Below are 24,527 nucleotides of genomic sequence, written 5' to 3' on the forward strand. Positions count from 1 at the left end.
CTAGCAGATTGTGAATGTCCATGACCATCAGCGAGTCAGCACTGCCTTGAGTCACCGGTGTCCTCCATGGCCCCTGCTCCAGTCTGCTGCACACAGCCAGTGCTGTGGGGACATTTAAGTGATGGCCCTGTTGATAATATAGTCAGCCTTGCCCTCTGCCCTTTTGGGAGGCCCTGCAGGGTGGTCAGCAGGTGAGGCTATCCTCTCTCATCGCCTGATCTGCGTGGGTCAAGGAGGGGTCCCTAGTCCTTCTGCGCCTTCTGGGCTTGCGTTGTAGCTAGGTGACTTCCCTGGTGTCTACTGTTTCTTCCCGGGGTGTGGGTGAGGGATCCCTGCTGCTGGAGGCAGGCCCCAGTGGACAAGGGGCCTGAAGGGGGTCCTTTATTCTCCCTGAGTTCAGCGGTGCCTAGTGGGCCATCCAGGGATGCTTTCTCTCTTCCTAGACATCAATGAATGTTTGAGCTCCGCTTGCGAGGGCCACTGCGTGAACACGGAGGGCGGGTTCGTGTGCGAGTGTGGGCCAGGCATGCAGCTGTCTGCCGACCGCCACAGCTGCCAAGGTGAGCGGGCAGAGAAGGGGCCTGGTGCCATGGGCTCCCCACACATCCTGCATTTAACCTGTTAGTCCCGTGTTACAGATGAGGAAACGGAGGCTTGCCCAAGGGCGTCTGTGAGTAAGAGGTAGAGCCAGAGTTTGAATCCCAGCCTGTCCGGCTGTGCTTCTTCTTAAGTGCCATTTAATTTTTTGAGAGGCAGAAAGAGAGAAAGGGGGGGAGCAAGAATGGGAGAATCAATCTCCCAGCCACTGGTTCATTCCCCAAATGCCTGCAACAACCAGGGCTGGGCCAGGAGCCAGGAACTCCATCTGGGTCTCCCATCTAAGTGTCAGGGACCCAAGTACTTGAGCCACCTGCTGCCTCCCATTAGTAGGAATCTGGAATCAGGAGTGGAGCCACAACACAAACCCAGGCATTCCTATGTGGGATGTGGGTATACCAGCTGGCCAAACACCTGCCGCCTGCCCTTGGAGTCTGTTCTTAGAAGGGCACTCATCCCTCCCTGGGGAAACCCAGCCTCATGACCTTAACTAACCTTAATCACCTCCCAAAGGCCCCACCTCCAAACACCATCATACTGTGGGTAGGGCTTCCACATGCCTGGTGTGGGGACACAGTTCAGGCCACAGCATCTAGTTATCAGTCTGGTGACTGCCTCTCCCTACTCATGTGCATACATGGGAGTGTATATGCCTTGACTGAGATACAATGTCACCGAAGAAGTTTCATGGCCCAGGCACTGGGCTAAGCACATTGCATGATTTTTCTTATTTCATCTTGGACTTAGCCTAGTGAAGTTCATTCTGTTTATCTCCATTTTATTGATAGCAATACTGAGGCTTAAAGAAATTAAATAATTTGCCCAAAATCATGTTACAGCCAGGATTTGAACCCAGTTGTTCTCTGCTTTTTTTAAAAAAAAAAATGTTTATTTTAAAAGCAGAGTTACAGAGAGAGAGGGAGAGACACAGGGAGAGAAATGTTCCATTTGCTGGTTCACTCCCCAAATGGCCACAGTGGCCCAGACTGGGCCAGATGAAACCACGAGCCTGGAGCTTCATCCAAGTCTCCCATGTTAGTGGCAGGGACCCAAGCACTTGGGCCATCCTCTGCTGCTTTCCCAGGCACATTGCCAGGGAGCTGGATTGGAAGTGGAGCAGCTGGGTCTCGAACTGGTGCTTATGTGGGATGCTGGCATTGCAGGTGGTGTTGTGGCCCACTGGGCCACTATGCCTGCCCCTCTGTCCCCCCCGCCCCGCCCCTTCACCAATTGGTCTTGAAGGTCTTTCCACATCAGGGTAAGTAGATCTGCCTGTTCCTTTTAACTACTGCTGCCTGGCACTTTTATAGTACAGATATTCCATAGCTTATACTCTTTCCTTATTGCTGAACATGGAGATTATTTCAAATAATAACATGGAGAAGCTCTTACAGATGAGGCACTGGGCAAGTTGACCTTTGCGGTATGAGTAGGATTTTCCAGTCGGTCAAGAGGGAAGCCGTTTCAGGCAGACATGAGAACATGGACATACTGGAGGCCTGCAAAGGCTGCAGGAATTCATGCCAGAGTGAAGGTGAGGGGCAGGGCAGGTGATGGGAAAGGCAGCCCCAGGCTGTGTTTAAAGACGGTGAGCCTGGGTGCCTTATCCTAGGATGAGGCCCTTGGGGAGGTTTAAAGCAGGGTGTGGCCTGAGCGGAGGTGCCTGTGGTGAGAACACCCTGGAGGCTGTGTGGAGGAGGCTGGCGAGGGACACAGGCACAGATGGAGACGTGCAGCAGGCTGAGACTGTGCTCCCAGCCTGGAGATGAACAGGCTGGGGCTCTGGTGTGGCCCCTGAGAGGCAGCGCTCAGGGCACAGGAGTGCCAGTGAGGGCAGTCCAGGGCATCTTTCGGGGCTGATGGACTGGGTGTGGGAGGTAAGGCGGCCCCTCCACGGCTCTGGACGGGGTAGGAGCTGCCCCATCAGAGAGGAAGAAGAGCCCAGATTTCCAAGACTCCGTGGGGAAGCAAACCCGAGCCTGCCCATTTCCCTCGCAGACACTGACGAGTGCTTGAGGACGCCCTGCCAGCAGAGGTGCAGGAACAGCATCGGCAGCTACAGGTGCTCCTGCCGCCCTGGCTTCCACCTGCATGGCAACCGGCACTCCTGCGTGGGTAAGGCCACGGCCACCCTGGGCTCTGCACACTCAGGCTGCTGGCCAGCAAGATGGACAGGGTTTGCCCAGGGACCTGGAAGGTCAGCAGCTGGGCCTCCTGGCGCTGTGGAGCCTGAGGAGGCTTGAGCCTTTGCTCCCGGTCTGGCTGTCCCCAGGGTTGACCCCGTCGTGGGTCTTGCTGGCCAGGAGCCACTTTCTTCCTGTTTGTTTGTCTTCCACTTCTCTCCCAGATACACCCCAGGGATTCCTCTCTGCTCATCTGTTTTCTTGGCTGCCTCTTTGGTAAATAAAGCACGTTATGTCTCGGTGTAGAAGGAGATCCCTGTTTGCTCAGCCCATTAGCAGAAATTTCCAGAAAGGGATTAGCATGTTTGGCTTGGTCTGGCTCGTGGGTGGAAGGTGGGGTCCCCAGGGCCTGAAAAGGGCCTTGTTCCAGTGGAGTTTGGTTTTTGTCCTCAAGCCTACCTCACCCAGGACAGGGAGTTTTTTTCCCATAATTTTTTAAAATATATTTCTTTTATTTCATATATACATTTTTTTTAAAAAAAAGATTTGTTTATTCACTTGAAAGAGAGTTACACACAGAGAGAAGGAGAGGCAGAGAGAGACAGAGAAAGGTCTTCCATTTGCTGGTTCACTCCCCAATTGGTTGCAATGGTCAGAGCTGGACTGATCTGAAGCCAGGAACCAGGAGCCAGGAGTCTCCTCCAGGTCTCCCACACGGGTGCATTGGCCCAAGGACTTGGGCCATCTTCCACTGCTTTCCCAGGCCACAGCAGAGAGCTGGATCAGAAGTGGAGCAGCCGGGACTCGAACCAGCACCCATATGGGATGTCAGCACTGCAGGCGGTGGCTTTACCAGCTATGCCACAGTGCTGGCCTCTCCCTTAATTTTTAATATTTATATATTTGAAAGGCAGAACATCAGAGAGATAGAGATAGAAAGAGACAGAGAGAGACAATGCTTCCCTTCACTGATTCTCTCTCCAAATGCCCACAACAGCAGGGCCTGGGCCAGGCTGAAGCCAGGAGTCAGGAGCTCCATCCTGGTCTCCCACATGGGTGGCAGGGACCCTAGCACTTGGGCTGCCTCACAGGGTGCACATTTTCAGAGAGCTGGATCACAAATGGAATAGCCAGGACTCAAACCTGTGCTTGCATGTGGTGGTCTAACTACACCACAAGGCTGGCCCCACAATAAGTCTTTTTTTTTTTTTTTAATTTGTTAAAGATTTATTTATCTGAAAGGCAGAGTCACAGAGAGGCAGAAGGAGAGAGAGAGAGAGAGAGAGAGAAAGAGAAAGGTGGGAGCTGGGCTGATCCAAAGCCAGGAGCCAGGAGCTTCTTTCGGGTCCCCCACGCGGGTGCAGGGGCCCAAGGACTTGGGCCATCCTCTGCTGCTTTCCTAGGCCATAGCAGAGAGAGCTGGATTGGAAGTGGAGCAACAGAGACTTGAACCAGCACCCATGTGGGATGCCAGCTCTGCAGGCGGCAATTTTACCTGCTGCGCCACAGCGCCGACCCCCGCACAGTTTTGAGACTCTCTTTTGGAAAGCAAAACAGGATAGTGGAAAGTTTGGAGATGAGATCCCCACAGGGGCTCCTCCCCACCAGCCAGCACCAAATCATTGTTGCATGGGGCTGGATGTCATGACACAACCATTACACATACCAGATGTGCCAGCCCTCCAAAGAGACCAGCACTAGGTTTCAGTCCTGCTTCCAGCTGTCTGTCACACCTGGCAAGCTCGAGCAGGGATCAGCCCCATAAGAGCATGGCAGGGAGACCCCTGCCCCCAGGCTTTTGGGCTAAGGGCTGGGAGGCAGCAGGGCTCTGTGGCCCAGACAGGGCAGCTGTCCTCAGTGAAGCTCTCCCGCAGACATCAATGAGTGTCGGAGGTCACTGGAGAGGCGAGTTTGTCACCACTCGTGCCACAACACCGTGGGCAGCTTCGTGTGCACCTGCCGCCCCGGCTTTAGGCTGCAAGCTGACAGAGTATCCTGTGAAGGTAGGTGCCAAGCCCCGCCCCTCAGGCATCTGGCCCCGCCCCTGCACCAGGCCCTGCCCTCCTAGTGCAGGGCTAGCTTCCTTCCTCACCCACTCTTTGTGCCCCTCCTGGCCTCTTCATCTGTTTTTTTTTCCCAGCAGCCTTTCTTCCTCCTTTTCTCCCTCTTCTTTACTCATTCTTCTTCCCTTTTCTTTTGCTGTTCTCCCAGCTCTTGAGTTCCCCCTAAATGAGCAGTAGAGGTGTGTATGATACAGGATCCCCTACACCTGTGTCCTGAGGTGTCGATGGCTCTGTGCCTCCCCCAGGGCCCCGTGAACTGTGTGTCTGTTGGCTCGTGCCCTCAGTGGGTCGTGGAGCTCTTCCCACGTCAGCGCTGTGAGAACCCTGCCTTTTTCCCAACCTGGGTGCCTTTCCCGTCCACCTGCTTTCCTGCTGGCCCTCCTCGCCCCGGCTCGGCTTTCTCCCTGACTCTGAAGTTCTCTCTTTCCCTTGTCTCTCACTCCTGCTCTGTCTGCCTCTTTTTCTTCTCTCTTGGTTTTTCTAATTGTCTTTCCTATCCCCAGACAATGGGTGTCCACAGCAAGACAGATGCCCTTTCCCGTTCCCAGGAGTGTGTGTGTGGCCTGTTGTCCTGGGGCTGGAGAGAAGCTCAGGCTAGTCCTTTGTCCCAACCCCTACAAGGAAGCCGCAGCTGGCAGGGGAGCAAGGGAGCAGGGGACCGACTCCTCACCTGTTAGGACATGGAGTTGGTGGGGGGAGTGAATCCACAGGGGATGAGGTCTTGCCTGGCCCAGAGAAGCCTGGGAACTGTGGTCTCCTTTGTGTCCAGGGAGGAAGGAAAGCTGAAAGCAGCAGCATTAGCAGCCGTGTCCTTCTGCTTTCTCACCTCTTGGTCCTGTGAGCATCACCGCTGCTCCAGCTGTACGGGGCTGCACCTGCTGTGTGGGCGATGCAACACCAAGAACCATCCTGGGAGCAGTGATGGAGGAGGAGCCGAGTTCTGGCTCCCCTCAGCCGGGCCTCCTGCTCCTGCTGCCTCTCTGAAGGGACCCTGTGCTTCTGTTTCAGCTTTCCCGAAAGCCGTGCTGGCCCCGTCAGCAATTCTGCAGCCGAGGCAGCACCCCGCCAAGATGCTCCTACTGCTTCCGGAGGCGGGCTGGCCTGCCCTGCCTCCAGGACACAGCCCTCCTCCTGGGGCTCCAGGGTTCCCTGCCGGGGGCAAGACGACCCACCCACCATCTCCCACCCCTGCACTGCCCTCGTTCTCCCCTTCTGCCCCTCCGAGGCTGCTCCCCACCCCGACAGCCACCCCAGTGCCAACCACCTCCCTGCTGGGGACCATCAGACCTCCCTCTTTCCTCCAGGGGGAGGCAATGGGAACACCTTCTTCACCTAGGGGCCCCGAGGCCCCACCCCTGGCAACACGGCCCCCTCCCTGCTGGCATTTGGGGGCTGTGTATGAGTCAGGGAGCCACTGGACAGAGGCTGGGTGTTCCCAGTGCTGGTGCCAGGTGGGTGTGAGGGGTTCCTGGGACTGTCTTAGTCTAGCACGGGAGGCCTGGCAGTGGCTATAACTCCTGCTCTGCTTTCAGGATGGAAAAGTGACCTGTGGAAAGGTGAGGTGTGAAGCTGCTTGTTCCCACCCGATCCCCCCCAGAGATGGGGGCTGCTGCCCATTGTGCACAGGTGAGAGCTGGCCACTTCCCTCCCTAGCCCCCTGTAGCCAAAAGGCTTGTCACCTGGATGCTCATTTAAAAAAAAAATTTATTTATTTGAAAGGCAGGGAGATAGAGAGAGAGGTAGACAGAAACAGAGAGCCATCTTCCATCCATCGGTTTACTCCCCAAATGCCGATAACAACCAGGGCTAGGCAAGGCCAAAGTCAGGAGCCAGGACCTTCACTGGAGTCTCCCACATGGGAGGCAGAGACCCAGCTACTTGAGCCACCACCTGCTGCCTCCGAGGTGTGCATTAGCAGGCAGCTGTAATTGAAAGTGGAGTCAGGGCTTGAACCCGCTCTGTTATGGGGTGGGGATGTCCCAAGCAGTGTCTTACTCTCTTCACCAAAGGCCCAGCCCTCCTGTTTCTTCTTAGTGATAATTGTGCCCTTTTACCTAGTTCCCAGGTGAACCTGCATGTAAAGTCCAGGGTACTGTGTATCTGGGGTCGCAGACCCTTCCAGTTCCCTGTGGGGATCATGGTGGTCTTTCTGTCTTAGAGTGAAGGCAGCTGAGTCCCAGAGAAGTCAAGTGTCTGAGTGTCCAAGGCCACTCAGGTACCCTGAGCTGGCAGTTTTGGTTTTCAGGACTTCTGGCTGTATTTTCTGCCTTGAGGAAATGAGACGCTATGCTATCCATGAGACAGTCGTGGGTTTGTCACACCAATGTCTCCTGGGCAGTTACGCACAGTTCAGGCACCTAAATCTGCCTCTACTGGGGCATCCAGAGCAGTGAGAGAGATGCCTCCACATACCTGGAAAAGCAGAGACCGCACATTTCCTCTTCTTCCTCTGATGCCTCCACCTGCTGTTTGTCTTTCCAAGGCTGCTTTCACAGTGGCGTCATCCGCGCTGAAGGGGACGTGTTCTCACCTCCCAATGAGAACTGCACTGTCTGTGTCTGCCTGGTGAGCGTTTGCAAACCCCCAAAGCCTTGTGGGTGCTTTCTTAACCTTTGGGGATTTCAGATGAAGGGGGCAAGACCGTGTGTTAAAGGTGAGCTTGTCGAATGGAGGGGAGGGTTCTCAGGTTGTGGATTTTGGTCGGAATCTGCAGAATTTAAAAGACTGGGGGGAAATTGGACAAACCTGGTGGAGTTAGGGAAGTTGCTACTGAGCAGACAAGAGCCAACAGGCAAACAGGGTCCATTTGCGTTGCAAGGGGAATGGGTTCAACTCTTTGAGCTTCCCGTGGGGGATCTCTTAACTCCTAGAAGAATGTTTGCCAGTATGATTAAGTCATCTGCGTGTGGGTGGGAGAAGGCTCATCCCAGACTCAGCTTGTTAAGAGTGTTTTACTTTATAGCAATTCACTCCTCTAAGAATAGCTATTAAGCACCCACTGTGTGTCAGCCACTGCCAGATGCTGTCACATCATGTGAGTTTGAGAACCCACTGTGTGCTTGACACATGGCTGGTACTTTTCATCTATTTTCTTTCCTTTTTTTAAATTTGAAGACTTTTTAAAAAAAGATTTATTTACTTGAAAGAGTTAACACAGAGAGAGAAGGAGAGGCAGAGAGAAAGAGGTCTTCCATCCGCTGGTTCACTCCTCAGTTGGTTGCAATGGCCAGAGCTGTGCTGATTCAAAGCCAGGAGCCAGGAGCTTCCCCCGGGTCTTCCACGTGGGTACAGGGGCCCAAGGACTTGTGCCATCTTCTATTGCTTTCCCAGGCCACAGCAGAGAGCTGGATTGGAAGTGGAGCAGCCAGGACTCCAACCGGTACCCATATGGGATGCTGGCGTCTTTACCTGCTACACCACAGCACTGGCCCCAACTTAAAGACTTCTAATTTTTTTTTTCTTTTTTATTTGAAGGACAGAGAGAGAGAGAGAGAGAGAGCGAGCACATGCAAGGGAGATCTTCCATCCACTGATTAACTCCCCAAATGGCTGCAATGGCCGAGATGGGGCCAGGCTGAAGCCAGGAGCCTAGAACTCCATCCAGGACTCCCCTGTGGGTGGACAAAGATTTGAACCATCTTCTGCTGCTTTCCCAGACATATTAGCAGGGAGTTGGATCAGAAGCAGAGCAGCTAAGACTCAAACTAGTACCCGTATGGGATGCTGCCCTTGTGGGAGCCACCAATCCCTGTGCCACACTGCCGGCCCCTTTTCCTCTGTTTCTTTACTCGAGGCTCCTGCGGTTGGGATCAGCTGTGCTGTCCCTGTTCTGCAGGTGGAGAGACTGAGGCTGGGAAACTGCATCGCTAGGTTTTGACTTGGTGGTTCTGACTCCCCACCCTCACAACTGCCACCGTCTGGCTGTCTTTAAAAGTGGCTCCCGTCCTGACATTGCTGGTGGAAGTTATGTTGTGAGATAAGGAGTTGTAGTCAGCTGTTGGCACCCTTTCTCAAGCTTTTCGTGTGGCCAAGGCCCTCGTGCCTTTTCATGTAATCCTTGGAGATGCCTGTTAGAGGCACCAGCTCCTGCGCAACTCACAGCTGGGAGACCAGGACTCAGAGCCTGCTTAGTGGAGGAGTGGATCCTGGAACTCAGGTCTGGCTGACTCCAAAGCCGGGGGCTTTTTGGCCTTAGTTCCAATGTTTAAAATGTATTTTAAAATTTCTACCTTTTATTTTATTTCTTTATTTAAAAATTTTTTAAAGATTTATTTCTTTGAAAGTCAGAGTTACAGAGAGAGGGGGATGAGACGAGAGAGAGAGAGAGAGAGAGAGAGAGAGATCTTTGATCTGCTGGTTCACTCCCCAGATGGCCACAACGGGCAGGGCTGGGCCAGGCTGAAGCCAGGAGCCAGTAGTTTCTTCCAGGTATCCCATGTGGGTAGCAGGTTCCCAAGTATTTGGGCTGTATTCCCCTGCTTTTCCCAGGCCATCAGCAGGGAGCTGGATCTGAAGAGGAGCAGCTAGGAAACCAACCAGCTCCCATATGGGATGCTGACGTTGTAGGTGGCCTTTACCTGCTATGCCACAATGCTGGCCCCTAAAATTTTATTTTTGTTAGAGAGATATTTTCCATCTACTGGTTCACTTGCTGAAGCCAGCAGCCAGGATCTTCATCTGTGTCTCTCACATGGGTGACAGGGACCCAAGTACTTGAGCCGTCACCTGCTGCCTCCCAGGGTGTGCATTAGCAGGAATCTGGAATCTGGAACAGCCAGTACTCAAACTCAGTCACTCCAGTATGGGACGTGGGCACCTCCAGTGATGTCTTAACTGCTGCAGCATGTGCCCGACCCTACATGTAATCCTTTAAGTAGTCGGCATGAGCCACTTGGCTCAACACTCAGATGCATAGGAAGATGCGTGAGAGTGTCCTTCCCTGCGGGGGTAGCCCTGGTTCTTTGTTTCTCAGCCTCTTTCCAGAGCTTTTGTGTGCTCGGCACATGTGCATAAGGAGAGAAGTGTGCTGTGCTCTCTGGTCTGCCCTTGCCTTTTCCTGAAACAATGTCTCTTGGAAGGCGGTTTTCTAAACCATCAGGGTGGGCATTTGGTTTAGTGGTTGAGGGGCTGCCTGGGACATCTGAATGCCTGGTTGGAGTCCTAACTCCTCTGCCTTTTTTTTTTTTAAAGATTTATTTATTTATTTCAAAGAGTTACACAGAGAGAGAAGGAGTGGCAGAGAGAGAGAGAGAGGTCTTCCATCCGCTGGTTTACTCCCCAGTTGGCTGCAATGGCTGGAGCTGTGCCAATCCGAAGCCAGGAGCCAGGAGCCTCTTCCAGTTCTCCCACTCAAGTCTAAGGGCCCCAGGACTTAGGCCATCTTCTACTGCTTAGCAGAGGGCTGGATTGGAAATGGAGCAGCTGGGACTTGAACCAGCACCCATATGGGATGCCAGCACTGCAGGTGGCGGCTTTACCTGCTACTCCACAGTGCCAGCCCCATCCTCTGCTTTCAGTATAGCTTGCTGCTAATGTAAATCCTGGGAGGCAGCAAATACTGGTCCCTGCCACTCATGCGGGAAACCTGAGTGGAGATCTGGGCTCCTGGCTTTAGCCTGGCCCAGCCCTGGATGTTGTGGGTATTTGGGCAGTGAACCAGAGGATGAAAGACCTCTCTCTCTTAAGGAAAATGAAAATAAATACATAAAAATTCAACCACACCACCATAAATACTGGTGGCAATTTTTGTTTGTTTGTTACTATAACCACATACCTGAGGCAAGTAAACTTTATAAAGAAAGGAGGTTTACTTAGCTCTTAGTTTTGGAGGCTGAAAGCTGAAACAATGCAACGCAGACTCTGGTGAGGGCTCCCTGAGTTATATCATCTCATGGCTGTTGGCAGTGGCAGTGTCCGTCACCAGATAGGAAGCCAGAGAGACTGGGGCCTCCCATCCCGCCTCAGGGAAGGACCTCCTACTAGGCCCCAGCACCTCCCAGTTCGTGGGGGCCAAGCCTCCGACACACGAGCCTTTGGGGAGGACCCACTTAAGCCCTATCCAGACCGAGCAGCTGGGATTGCAGTGGTGCCAAAAGGCCTCAGGTGCTTCTGCCGGGCAGCTTCTGCGTTGCAAAGGCGAGGTGTCCGATAGGGAAGGAGCTGCTTGGTGGGGCGCTCTCCTCCACCCCCACCCCACCGCCATCTTTTGCCCCCTCCTCAGGCTGGAAACGTGTCCTGCATCTCCCCCGAGTGTCCTCCAGGCCCCTGCCAGGCCCCCCCACAGTCGGATTGCTGTGCGTGTGTCCCAGGTGAGTGATGTTCTTGGGGCACTGGGTTTTGGTGTGCAGGGGAGGGTGTCTCCTGGGTCTGTGCTGGGGCAGGCTGAGGGAGAAGAGGGCAAGGAAGTGATGTGTGCTTCAGAAACATGGGTCTAGGGTGGCCCTGCGAGTGCTCGGTGCACGGTGGTGCAAATACTAGACGCTGCTCCTACCCCTGCCTGCTCCCACCCCAGGCAGCTCCCAGTCCAGGGAGGAGGTGGTCTTTTGTTGAAAACACTCTTCTCTTTCCTCAGCACCGTCATGGATGTCCCTTGCTCCCTCAGAGCCCCTTACTGTGTGGCGCACTTGCCAGCCCTTGATCCTGCTGAATCCTCCTCATGACGCCATGTGAGGGAGTACTACTCGCTGCTCCATTTCATAGATGAGAAAACTGAGGCACAGCAAGATCAAATCACTGCCCCAAGACACACACCCAGTTAGTAATCTTGCCCAGCATCACTCCCCAGTGACTAGTGGGGCTGGGATTTGAACCTAGGGCAGTTTGACCAAAGCTGGGTGGACTGGAGCTGTTGCTTAGAGGACTGCTTGGGACCAAGGCTCTCACTGAATCCCTGAACCCTTGGGACCTCTGGTGGAGCCATCACGCCCAGATCTTTGTTGTTGAATGTCGTGACTCTTTCTCTCTCTCTCTTTCTGTCTCTCAAAAATGTATTTACTTATTTGAAAGGCAGAGTTCCAGAGAGGGAGAGAGAGTCAGGGAGAGACAGAGAGGGAGATCTTCCATATGCTGTTCCATTCCCCAAATGGACGCAATGGCCAGGGCTGGGCCAGGCTGAAGCCAGGAACCTGGAATTCTATCCAGTCTCCTATGTGGGTGGCAGGGGCCCAAGGGCTTAGGCCATCTTCTGCTGCTTTCCCAAGTGCATTAGCAAGGAGCTGGATTTGAAGAGGAGCAGCTGGGATTTGAACTTGCACTCATGTGGGATTTCGATGTTGTAGGTGGTAGCTTAACCAGCTGTACCATGATGCCAGCCCTCTCTCCCTTGTTTTATTTTTATTTATTTATTTATTTTTTTGACAGGCAGAGTGGACAGTGAGAGAGAGAGACAGAGAGAAAGGTCTTCCTTTTGCCGTTGGTTCACCCTCCAATGGCCGCCGCGGCCGGCGCGCTGTGCTAATCTGAAGGCAGGAGCCAGGTGCTACTCCTGGTCTCCCATGCGGGTGCAGGGCCCAAGGACTTGGGCCATCCTCCACTGCACTCCCTGGCCACAGCAGAGAGCTGGCCTGGAAGAGGGGCAACCGGGACAGAATTCGGTGCCCCGACCGGGACTAGAACCCAGGGTGCTAGGCGGAGGATTAGCCTGTTGAGCTGCGGCGCCGGCCTCTCCCTTGTTTTAAAAAAAATTGTTTGAAAGGCAGGCAGACACAGGGTCGGGGGGTGGGGAGAGAGAGAGAGAGAGAGAGAGAGAGAGAGAGAGAGAGATCTTACATCTGCTGATTTACTCCCCAAATGCCTGCAACAACAAGGTCTGGGCTAGGCTGGAGCTAGGAGCCAGAAACTCCATCCGGGTCTCCCACGTGGTGGCAGGAACTCAAGCATTTGCACCATCATCTGCAGCTTCCTGGGTGTATTAGCAGGCAACTATGTTGGAAGTGGAGCATCCAGGCCTTGAAGCAGGCACTCTGATGTGGGATACACCATCTGACGTGGTGGCTTAACCTGTGATGCCACAGTGCCATCCCCGGGCGGTCTCTTGATTCCTGTCTTTGGTTATTTAGGGCTTCCCCTGCCATCTTGGAAGACGTCATTTTGCTCATGACCCTTTCTCTATCAGTGTTTAGTTCTAAGTTGCTTTGCATCTGGGGTTTGGAGGTGGTGAGTGCTTTGGGTTCCTGGGCATGGAAGGTGCTGTACAGGGCTGTGGGTATGTGTGAGTTTCCTCAGGGCCCCTACCCTCCTGGTCTCCTTCTTCTTCACTGCTTCAGACCAGAGACCTGGAGCCACCTCTCTGTCTCTTCTCTGCAGGGAGATGCTACTTCCATGGCCAGTGGTACGCCGATGGGGCCATGTTCAGTGGGGGTGGTGATGAGTGTACCACCTGTGTCTGCCAGGTAGGGTGGCTGCAGCTCCTGACACCTGCTGACTTGGTGGGCGATGGGGAAAGGAATAGGGCCCAGGGTCCCCCCGGGCCTCCCTGTGGTCACCTTGCAGTCCATCCTTCAGCACTGCAGTTGACACAGCACCTGCTATGTGCAGGAACACAGCCAAACACGAGACAGGTCCAGACCCCTCTGTCCAGGAGCCGGGTCACCAGGGCTCTGGATGCCTTTTTGGAGACTGGAATGCTAAGTGCAGAGCTGATGGATGACAGGGATGGGTTAGGTGAGGGGTGCGTGGTAGAGGGCACTGCATGGACCAGGGGCAGGGGTCCGGAAGATGTCCATTCTGGCTGTAGGCAGGGCTCATGTCTTGGGCTGGCTCCCCTTGAAGCAGAAGCTGAGATGGGATTCTGTGCAGGTGATTGCCCAAGAGAGAGCTATTAGAATGAGGCAAGCAGGACAGGGCTGGGGAGGAAGCCATAGGGAGACCTGGGCATGGGGAGCCCTGGCGTGTGGATTGGGCGGAGGAGCTGGGCTCTTATGTCCCAGCAGCCATCAGGCATAAATTAGATCCTCAGCAAGTTGGGGTGAGGTGACTGTCTGGGCATGTCTGGAGGATGACTGCTCCCGCCAAGGGCAGGGCTTAGGGGAAGGGGGCCTGTGTGTCCGGGGCAACAGCCTCTGCCTCTGCTCAGCTGTGATGGTGTGTTAGCTGGGCTTGGGGTTCTGGGTCTGGTGGAGCTACTTGAAGGGTTTTACATGGCGGAGCAATGTGATGGGGCTGGAGCTTGAGAAAGGTCTCTGGCTACAGCCAGCCCAAGACATGAGCCCTGCCTACAGCCAGAATGGACATCGTCCGGACCCCTGCCCCTGGTCCATGCAGTGCCCTCTACCAGAGTGGAGGGCAGCAGCTGGGAGCCTGGCTGGGAGCAGCTGCAGGAGCGGGGGTCAGGCACGGTAGAGACCCAGGGAGGGCAGGGTGGGAGGGCTCCAGACAAACACCCGACACAGCCCAGGACTTCCTTCCAGCCCCCCAGGAAGACCCAGCCTTTGCTCCGCCTCCTGCTGCTGGAGATGTGTCACTTTTATTTGAGGGGGACAAAGGGGTGGGGCAGCCAGCAGCCTCCACTGCAGCCCTCAGGTGGCCCAGGGGTGGGAGCTGCCCTCATTGGCCTTGTCCCTGGCTCTCTTCCAGAACGGGGAGGTGGAATGTTCCTTCAGGCCATGTCCAGACCTGGCCTGTCCCCGAGAGGAATGGTGGCTGGGCCCTGGACAGTGCTGCTTCACCTGCCGGGAGCCCACGCCCATCACAGGTGAGGTCTTGTGTGCTAGCGTGCATGTTGTATTTGTGTGTGTTCAGCGTGTGCATCTGTGCGTTTGTGGTTCTCTGTATGTGTGTTTGTGTGAGCATATGTGTAAGTGGGTGTGTGCTGGATCTGTGTGTGACTGTTTGGGTGAGTGTGCCTGTGGGAGTGCGTGTGTTTGTGTTTCTGTGTGAATGGTGTGTCTGTCTATGAGTGAGTGAGGACATCCGTGGTGGGGTGACACTGCAGGTCTGGCGTGTGCACTCCTGCCACTCTCTTTCCCTCCTCGCTGTCCCCTGGCCAGGCTGCTCTCTCGATGACAACGGGGTTGAGTTTCCGATTGGACAGATCTGGTCGCCTGGTGACCCCTGTGAGTTATGCATCTGCCAGGTGAATGACAACCTCACCTTCAGCTGCTTTACCCGGCTGCCCCCCTGCCTGCTCCCAAGGATGACGCCCCCGGACCACCTCAGATGTGCCTCAGTCTCCCCTGCCCGTGCTGTCAAGTTCCACTTGTACAGAAAGTGTGGGGCCCCAGTTTATCCTGTCCTTGGCAGGTGGCTCAGAGTAGTGGAGCTTGGCAGTCTGACTTCAGGACCGTGTGCAGTGCCCTGTGCTGCAGCCCGGAGCTGCTGGCCTAAGGAGTTAGAATGAAGAATCTCTGTAGAAGGGTTTCCTAGGGCCTGGACAGCTACAGGGGCTGGGGCGGCCTGAGACTCAGCTGTTCAGGCTGTTTCTGTGGAAAGATGGTGAAGCCCCTGAGCTCGTGGCCACAGGTGCAGGAGAAGGTGCCCGAGGTTTGTGCGAGACTGACCAAAACGCCAGCCCGGCTGCTCAGCGGGAGGCTTGCTGGTGTTAGCTGGTTATTTAAGCATGTGCAGGTCTTCCTGTCTGCTTCAAAACAGCCTTGAGTCCCCCAGAGTTTTATTTCTCCAAATAAAAGCTGCGGGTCAGTGGTGTGGCCAGCATCACCTGTGAGCCCCTGTTAGACACTTGCTGAGGCCCTGCCCACTGCCTCTGGACCCAGATTTGCCTTTTAACCCCTGGGAGGTTTGTGTGTGTTTTGTGTGCACGTGACAGAGGCCGGGTGAGAGGCAGGGCCTTTGATGTTCTGTTTGTTAAAAAGCCTCAGGCCCTTACCAGCTTGGATGCTTTTCCTTGGAGTGGGAATTAGGAGGCGGGGCCCTCCTGCGCTGTTTTCTCCTGTATGATTGAGTTCAGAGGCACTCACATTACAAGAACATCATACCACAGAATTGGAAACATTCGGATTCTTAAAAAAAAAAAAGAAACAAAACCTTGTATGGCACTTTGGTCCTCTGAAATAGACATTTCCGGTGGAACAGTCATCCATAAAAGTAGCATTTTATTGCACTCCATAGGTGTGGGGTGAGCCAGGGGTTCCAGGGGAAAGCTGAGAGGAGAAATTGGATGGTGCAGGCTTTGGCTACTGCAGAGGGACAGGAAGCCGAGGAGACCAAGCCCAGCTCTGACCTTCCTGCCCCTTAGACAGTGAGACCTTTCTGGAAGGAGCGTGTCTCCTGCCCCAGGGAGCCAGCCCCTCCTCTGTGAGAGCAACCTGCCTCCTCCCAGCGGCACCCGGCTCTCTTCTGGGGGATGGGAAGAGTGGGGAGGCAGGAGGTGGGGACGGGTGCCACAGGTGGGGTTTCGTGAAGTTCCCCTTCCTTCAGGCAGATGGTTCGGTGAACTGCAAGAGGACAGACTGCGTGGACTCCTGCCCTCACCCGATCCGGATCCCTGGACAGTGCTGTCCAGACTGCTCGGCAGGTGATTCTGGGCCCAGCCTTCTGCCCCCCAGACAGAATTCTCAGGGGATCTGAGCATCCAGGCTCACTCTGCATCAGGCTCCTTTGTGTTAGTCCTTGAGCAAGCATCATCTCGTGCCATCCTTACAACCACCCCCTGTTACAGATGAGGAAACTGAGGCTCAGAGAGGTAAGGTTTACCCCAGGCAGGGCCAGTCTGGGCACTGGGGGCCTAAATGAGGTGATGTGGGAAAAACACCAGCGGAACAGTTAGCAGGCAGAGGAGATAAACATGATATTTATTCACCAACAGTAATTTTTTTAAAAAGATTAATTTTATTTATTTATTTTTTATTTTATTTTATTTTTTTGACAGGCAGAGTGGACAGTGAGAGAGAGAGACAGAGAGAAAGGTCTTCCTTTACCGTTGGTTCACCCTCCAATGGCCGCCGCGGCCTGCGGCCTGTGTGCTGCGGCCGGCGCGCTGTGGCCGGTGTGCTGCGGCCGGCGCACCGCGCGGATCTGATGGCAGGAGCCAGGTGCTTCTCCTGGTCTCCCATGGGATGCAGGGCCCAAGGACTTGGGCCATCCTCCACTGCACTCCCTGGCCACAGCAGAGAGCTGGCCTGGAAGAGGGGCAACTGGGACAGAATCCGGCGCCCCAACCGGGACTAGAACCCGGTGTGCCGGCACTGCTAGGTGGAGGATTAGCCTAGTGAGCCGTGACGCTGGCAAAAGATTAATTTTTTTAATTGAAAGGCAGAGTTACAAAGAGGCAAAGGCAGAGAGAGAGAGAGAGAAAGAGAGGACTTCCATCCGTTGTTTCACTCCCCAGATGGCTGCAATGGCCAGAGCTATGCTGATCTGAAACCAAGAGCCAGGAGCTTCTTTCTGGTCTCCCACATGGATGCAGGGGCCCAAGCACTTGGACCATCTTCTACTACTTTCCCAGGTTGTAGCAGAGAGCTGGATTGGAAGAAGAGCAGCGGGGACTCAAACCAGTGCCCATATGGGTTGCTGCCGCTGCCACAGGCGGAGGCTTAGCCCTCTACACCCCAGCGCCGGCCCCATGTGTAACATTTAACAGATGCTCTGGGGGCCGCTGCCCTGGCACAGTGGGTTAAAGCCCTGGCCCGAAGTGCTGGCGTTTCGTATGGACGCCAGTGCTGCTCTGAGCAGTAGAAGATGGCCCAAGTCCTTGGGCCCTTGCACCCACATGGGAGACCCAGAAGAAGCTCCTGGCTCCTGATTTTGGATTGGCTCAGCTCCGGCCTGTTGCGGCCATTTGGGGAGTGAACCAGTGGAAGGAAGACCTCTGTCTCTGTTTCTACCTCTCTCTGTAATTCTTTCAAATAAATAAAAGAATAATTGTTTTTTTTTTTTAAAGATGCTTATTGTTTATATTGTGTTTTCACACCTCCCAGTGTGTGATAGATGCCAGCAAATGGACCTCATTTGGGTCAGGCCTCTGGGGTCATCGGGAGTCAGAGAGGGGGTGGTGTGGGCCACGTTCTAGGTGGTTCAGCTTTGAGGTTTGGCCAAGTCGGGAGGAGCAGAGACCTTGCATCTCTGGCCCATGCACTTGCATCTGTCAGTCCCTTCACCAGGACACCGCAGGCCATGGCACTGTGTTGGGTCTGCTGAAGCCAGTGCAAACCAAGTTAACACCATTTCATAGGAATGTCATTTCCCTGCTCCCTCAGGTGACTGCCTAGGGGACGTGCAGGGCTGACCCTTGCTTTCCAGATAAGCCTCTGACCTTTGCCCTGCCAGCAGCCTGGTCACCAGCCAGCCCCTGGCTGGTGGTCACCACGTGCTGTGTTTGGTAGGCTGCACCTACACAGGCAGAATCTTCTACAACAACGAGACCTTCCCATCAGTGCTGGACCCGTGTCTGAGCTGCATCTGCCTGGTAAGAACCACCCAGACGTGACCCCTGTCTCCAGACAGGCCTCAGACCCCTGGGCCCCCGAGACAAAAGCCAGGGGCCTCCCAGCAAAAGGTCATGGCTGGCTCAGGGTGAAAGCCCCCTACCTGCCCAGTGGGACTCTGGAGTCAGGACCAGAGACTTTCTTGTCCCGGATACCAGTGTCCTGTGCTTCTGGGTTACCAGGGAGAGTCTTGGGGTCAGTTCCTTGCAGGAGAACAAGGGGTCCAGGGATTCTGAGAGTAGAGGTGGGGCATGCCTTCCAGAATCTACTGGACAGACTCCCATTGTCGAGCTCTTGCTGGGTGCCAGTCCCTGTGCTAAGCCCTTGATAAGGCATGGCCTCAGTTATCCATCAGAGAATTCTGTGGCATGGGTGCCACCATCACCATGTTCTGCTAGATGACAAAACTCAGGCACAGGAAGACACAATCATTGATTCAAGGTTCCATACCAGTTCATCAAACTGCCAAGGATTGAATCCGAGTATTCTGACAACAGCATGTACAAAGAAAAAAGTTCCTGAGGGGCCTGGTGTTTGGTGTAGTGGCTCAGAGACCTCTTGGGATGCCTGTGTCCCATATTGGAGTACTAGTGTTGAGTACTGGCTCTGGTTCTGACTGCAGCTCCTTCCTAATGCACACCCTGGGAGGCAGCAGATAATGGCTCAAGTAACTTGGGTCCCTGCCACCCACATGGGAGACCAGGTTGATTTCTGGGCTCCTGTGTTTGGATCTGGTCCAGCCCTGGCTGTTGCAGGCAACTGGGGAATGAACCAGTGATTGGAAGATCTTTCTCTGTCTATTTCTGTATGCATTTCAAATAAAAATGCAAATAAAAATTTTTTAAAAAATATTTATTTATTTGACGGAGTTACAGAGAGAGGGAGAGATAGAGAGAGAGGTCTTCCATCTGCTGGCTCACTCCCCAAATGGCTACAATGACTAGGCCTGGGCCAGGCCCAAACCAGGAGCCAAAAACTCCATCTGGGTCTCCCACGTGGCTACGGAGGCCCAAGCACTTGGACCATCTTCCACTGCTTTCCCAGGTCATTATCAGGGAACTGGATCAGAATTGGAGCAGCTAGGACTCTAACTGGCTCCTATATGGGATGCCAGGCACAAGGCAGATGCTTAGTCTACAATGTCACAGCGCTAGCCCCTAAAAAAATATTTTGAAATTCATAAAAAAAGGAATAAAAATTTTGTGCAAAATTTTTGAAATCTATGCAAACATGGGATCTTTAAAATGTTGTGGAAGATGCATATTATGCAGAAGCATCAATTTCAAAACTTTTTTGCACCAAACATTTTTTTTTTTTTTTGACAGGCAGAGTGGACAGTGAGAGAGAGAGACAGAGAGAAAGGTCTTCCTTTGCTGTTGGTTCACCCTCCAATGGCTGCCGCGGCCGGCGCGCTGCGGCTGGTGCATCGCGTGCTGGTGCACCGCGTGCTGATCCGAGGCCGGGAGCCAGGTGCTTCTCCTGGTCTCCCATGCGGGTGCAGGGCCCAAAAACTTGGGCCATCCTCCACTGCACTCCCGGGCCACAGCAGAGAGCTGGCCTGGAAGAGGGGCAACCCGGACAGAATCAGGCACCCCGACCGGGACTAGAACCCGGTGTGCCGGCACTGCAGGTGGAGGATTAGCCTATTGAGCCACGGCGCTGGCCTGCACCAAACATTTTTATTCCATGTTTCATGAACTTTTTAAAAATATTATTCATTTATTTGAAAGGCAGGGTTACAGAGAGGCAGAAGCAGAGAGACAGGTCTTCCATCTGCTGGTTCACTCCCCAAATGGCCCCAAAGGCCAGAGCTGGGCCCATCTGAAGCCAGAGCCAGGAGCGTCTTCTGGGTCTCCCACATGGGTGCAGGGGCCCAAGGGCTTGAGTCATCTTCCACTGCTTTCCCAGGCCATAGCTGAGAGCTGGATAGGAAGTGGAGCAGCCGGTACTGGAACCAGCACCCATAGGGATGTCAGCACTACAGGTGGTGGCTTTACCCACTATGCCACAGCCTCAGCCTCTTCATGAACTTTTTGAAGTTTCCATACACATTTCTGACCCCTAAGCCAGACTGCCTCTTTGTGTGAAAACCCGTGGTAGGCAATAGTGTGGTTTAAGATCAGAAAAATGAAACTCGATCCTTCTTCCCTGCTGAGCTGACAATGGTCCTGTGGGTGCCGCAAGTCTCTGGGGTGTTAGCCTCAGCTGTGAATGCGCAGGGAAAGGTACAAGGTCCACACATTGAGAAACTCGGGGCAGTCGTGCGTGTGGCCTCTGAGGCACCCACTGCAGAGTCCCTGTTGGTTCACAGCTGCGTCCTTTGTGGAGCGTTGCTTCTGGGCTCTTCTTTCTCCTGGGTGTTTGGTGCTCACCTTCCTGGGTGGTTCATGCATTGGTTCCGTAGACGTCTGCTGACAGGGGCCTAACAGAGAAGGCCAGGCCCCGCTGTTGTGGGATGTGCGTGTGCCTGTGGGAAGATGGCCACCACTGAGTAATGCCCTCCACCCTGCATGCTGTTTCCTGTGATGTTGGCTGTTCTGATGGGCACCCAGGGGCTGCATGGCCTGTGCCTCCCCCGAGTATCCTTCAGCTGCCCTGAACACGGGCCTTGTGCATTTTCTGTGTCCTGCAGCTGGGCTCAGTGGCCTGTTCGCCAATGGACTGCCCCATCACCTGTACCTACCCTTTCCACCCTGACGGGGAGTGCTGCCCAGTATGCTGGGGTGAGTGAGACCAGCTGCCCCCTGTCCAAGGCTCCCCGGTCGGCCTTGGCTCTCACAGGCTCCCGTGTCCTGTGCCTCTGCAGACTGCAACTATGAGGGCAGGAAGGTGATGAACGGCCAGGTATTCACCTTGGATGATGAGCCTTGTACCCGGTGCACGTGCCAGGTGAGCTGGGCCTGGGAACCTGGGGCTGCGTGGCCAGGGGTCTGCTTCCTGCTAACCACCAGGCCCCTCATCAACAGGCCGTCCTCCCGTGCTGACCTGCACCTCAATGCCTTTGGTTTTGACTGTCTCTCGTTGGTGAAGGTGCAGCCAGATCTGTAGTTTTTATAAGATGGCCCAATTGTTTTCCGGGTGAGGGCCCAGGCACTGCAGTCTCTGTCCCCCTGCTGGTGCAGGATGCCTGGGGTGTCACTGTTCTGGGCAGGCGGGAGGAGCTGGGCTTTCTCACATCGTCCTTCTGTGTCCCCAGCTGGGTGAGGTGAGCTGTGAGAGGATTCCCTGTCAGTGGGCCTGCGCTGACCCCACCCTGCTCTTTGGGGACTGCTGCTCCTCCTGCCCAGGTGAGTGGGTCCTGGGTCCTGGACGCCATCATCTTCCACTGCATCCTGCTTCCCAAAAATACAGCGCCTATACAGTACAGGAGGTAAGAAACCCAGGCTCAAGAGGACCTGTGGCTTGCCACCACGGCGGGGCTCGGGATGCCTCAGTGATGTGGCCCTGGTGTGCTTGCCCTTTGTTTCTCTTTCTTCATCATCTCCTTCCGGAATCTCTTCCTCTTCTTTGGTTTCTTAAGATGTAGGATTTAAACATTTTTTGTGTTTTATTTTTATTTATCTAAGAGATAGAGCTCTTTTAAATGCCGAAGCCAGGAGTCCAGAAACCATCCAGGTTCCCAGGTTGGGGGCAGGGGGCAAAACGCTGGGGCCATCCTCTGCTTTCCCAGGCCCATTAGCAGGAACATCTGGGCTTCCAATCGGAGCTCATACGGGAGGCCAGCCTCACAGGCAGCAGCTTAACTCACTGTACCACAACACAGGCCTTTTGGTGTATTTTAAAATAGAATCACTCTGGGTTTCGGATGTGCCTGATGGCCTTTTTCTCACCCTGTCAGTAACCTCTCTTCTCACACTGCCTCCTCCTCCATTGCTTCTAACACAGCCTCTTCCTTATTTGTCCTCTGTGCATTGAGCCCTGAGGACACACCAGGCTCCTTGCTGAGTTCAACACATTTTTACTAGACTTTATTTTTTTAAAGATTTCTTTATTTGAAAACAGAGATAGAGAGCAAGAGAGAGAGGAGAGGAGAGAGAGAGTGATCTTCCATCTGCTGGTCCACTCCCCCAATGGCTGCAATCGCTAGGGCTGGGCGAGGCCAAAACCAGGAGCCAGGAGCCAGGAGCCAGGAGCTTCCTCTGAGTCTCCTACTTGGTGCAGGGAGCTGAATTGGAAGTGGAACAGCTGGAATTTGAACTGGCACCCATATGGGATGCCAACACTTCAGTCGGAGGCTTAATCTTCTGCACCACAGCGCTGGCCCCTAGACTTTTAGAGCAACGTCAGGTTTATGGCAAAATCGAGAAGGAAATAGAGTTCCCATCCTCCCTGTCCCCACACCCCACCGCTTCCCCACTCCCAATATTCCGTACCACAGACAGCTGATGTGGAATTCACACTCAAAGTCTAGTTTGTTAGGGTTTAGGCTGAGACTGTCAGTCCTCAGTTGTCATCATTATGCCCATTTGACAGCTGAGAAGAGGTCCAGGGGAGGTAATGTGCCTTGCACAAGGCCACACCATGAGTCCTGGCAGAGTCACTCTGCTGAGCTGTCCCCTCCATTCGTCTTCTCTCCCCGGAGACAGGAGAGGCTGCCCTCGCAGGGTGCTGGGGCCCCTCCAAGGACAGCACTTGGGTGTTTGTTCCCAGCAGCTTGTCCCGCGCCGCGTCGGCCACCAGGGGGCACCACTGTGCGTCTGTTCCCTCCCTCTCTAGAGTTCCTGTTCGCTGCGGAGGAACGGCAGGGACCAGCGCCTCTTGGCCGCCTGGAGTTGGGCAAAGCCGCGAGGAGTCCCCGAGGAGACGCCACGGCCCCTGTCAACTGCAGCTCCTGCCCGGGGCCCCCGCCAGCACCGCCTGCCAGGCCCGCGCTCCCTCTCCTGCAGCTCCTCTTGGGCACAAACGTGTCTGACACACAGACCTCGCACGCCGAGCCCTCGGGAGCCCCGGCGTCCACCTCGCCGTCTCCGGGACCGGGACCGGGTCCAGGACCGGAGGGCACGTCCCCAGGAGAGCCCGGAGACTCCCAGCCCCCTGCCCTCTCCCCAGGAGCCTCCACGCCACCTCCGGCCCCTCCGGGGGCCCCTTGGCCACCTCCTGTCACTCCAGAGGGCCCCGTCTCAGCCTCGGGGACCCGGACAGCAGCCAGGCGGCCCACTACGCTCCTGGCTGAAGCCTCAGCACTTTCCACGCCGCACTCCGGCCCCTCGGAGACCTCCACGCTGCCCCTCAGGCTTCGCAGACCCGCTCGCCCCGCCTCCAGGCTCCCAGCAGCCCCCGCGGCCGCCCGTGCCCGCTCCCGGCAGCCCCCGGAGGAGACGCCGAACGAGGGGGAAGCCATCTTGTGAGCGGGACCCGCGGCTGGGAGACTCGGGACAGAGGACGCTGTGCCGGCAGCCCCGGGAGCAAACAGGCTGACTACGGGCCGGACCCAGTGGGCACTGCCTGAGGCTCGCTCTGGCGGGCTCCTGGCGGGGACGGCACCCCCACTGCTGGGCGGAAGCTGCTCCCGGAGGCGTTGGCCTAGCGCCGCCGTGGAAGTCCTCAGATGTGCGCTCCAGGGTCATCCCTGGACCCCACGGCCGCCTGTGCCCTGCGCAAGGGCGGCCTGCAGAGGAGGAGGCGCAGAAGGGGCCTGGGCTCCCCCCGGGACTGTGCGACCTATCCTCTCCTGAGGTTTCCTGATTAGAGGTGGTCTCGGTTTCCCCAGGCCCGTGCTCATTCCCTCCTCACCTGTGGGGAGGGGGGATCCTCACTCCAAACCACAGGTAGTGAAGGAGCTCCCCCCGTTAGCCCCTTGCTGGCAGAGAGTGTGCACCAGGGCTGGGCTGGGCTGGGTGGGGTCTCCTGTGAGCCCCCGGTGGCCTCTGACATTGGGAGACCCCTAGAGTGAGAGGGGGTACTCTGCCCAGGGCTCTGCGATGGGTCCCTGGGCGGGGCGGGCTGTGTTTTATGTTTTAGGCCTGTCCTCCTTAGGAACACCTGTGGGCAAGAAAGCAGCAGGCGGGAGGAGGGGCCAGGCTGCGCATAGGCCCAGAGCCCTAACCAAGCCCCTCCTGAGCTCAGAGGTGGGGGGGTGGGTGAGTGGCTGGGGCAAGGACACAGGATTTGTACCCCTGCCTCCGCCTGTGTTGAGGAGGGACGTTGCCCTCCATGTCCTTGAGTTCCATATCCACACATTCAACCAACTGCACATCGGAAGCAGACGTTTTTTCCTGATCATTATTCCCTAAACAACATAATAACTATTTGCATAGCATTTACATTGTGTAAGGGTCTTCCAATATTTGTGAAAAGTGAAATTAAAAGATAAGTTTTATTTTGGTGCAAAAAATATTTAGTAGTTTTAAAAAATACTTCTTTCT

At 55.0% G+C, this 24,527-nt stretch overlaps 1 protein-coding gene across 7 annotated transcripts in view; it reads left to right on the forward strand.

The window, feature by feature from the left end:
- The window catches only part of VWCE (von Willebrand factor C and EGF domains), a 112,866-nt gene that overhangs the window by 7,945 nt on the left and 80,394 nt on the right, over positions 1–24,527 (forward strand). For 5 of the 7 annotated variants that reach the window (XR_011386967.1, XR_011386977.1, XR_011386976.1 and 2 more), the window contains exons 5-20: positions 444–560; positions 2,596–2,712; positions 4,595–4,723; positions 5,792–6,234; positions 6,316–6,409; positions 7,266–7,348; positions 11,004–11,091; positions 13,088–13,173; positions 14,357–14,474; positions 14,770–14,855; positions 16,157–16,253; positions 18,061–18,143; positions 20,795–20,885; positions 20,969–21,051; positions 21,359–21,449; positions 22,879–23,930. Coding sequence is in view for 1 of the 7 variants with exons in the window: in XM_002721055.5 (XP_002721101.3) it covers positions 444–560; positions 2,596–2,712; positions 4,595–4,723; positions 5,792–6,234; positions 6,316–6,409; positions 7,266–7,348; positions 11,004–11,091; positions 13,088–13,173; positions 14,357–14,474; positions 14,770–14,855; positions 16,157–16,253; positions 18,061–18,143; positions 20,795–20,885; positions 20,969–21,051; positions 21,359–21,449; positions 22,879–23,510 (2,438 nt within the window). In the remaining 6 variants the exon portion in view is untranslated. Of the gene's footprint in view, positions 1–443; positions 561–2,595; positions 2,713–4,594; positions 4,724–5,791; positions 6,235–6,315; positions 6,410–7,265; positions 7,349–11,003; positions 11,092–13,087; positions 13,174–14,356; positions 14,475–14,769; positions 14,856–16,156; positions 16,254–18,060; positions 18,144–20,794; positions 20,886–20,968; positions 21,052–21,358; positions 21,450–22,878; positions 24,482–24,527 lie in introns of those variants that run through there. The other 2 variants (XR_011386988.1, XM_002721055.5) reach the window with 2 other exon arrangements.

Source organism: Oryctolagus cuniculus, chromosome 1 (assembly GCF_964237555.1).
Source record: "Oryctolagus cuniculus chromosome 1, mOryCun1.1, whole genome shotgun sequence".
NCBI lineage: Eukaryota > Metazoa > Chordata > Mammalia > Lagomorpha > Leporidae > Oryctolagus > Oryctolagus cuniculus.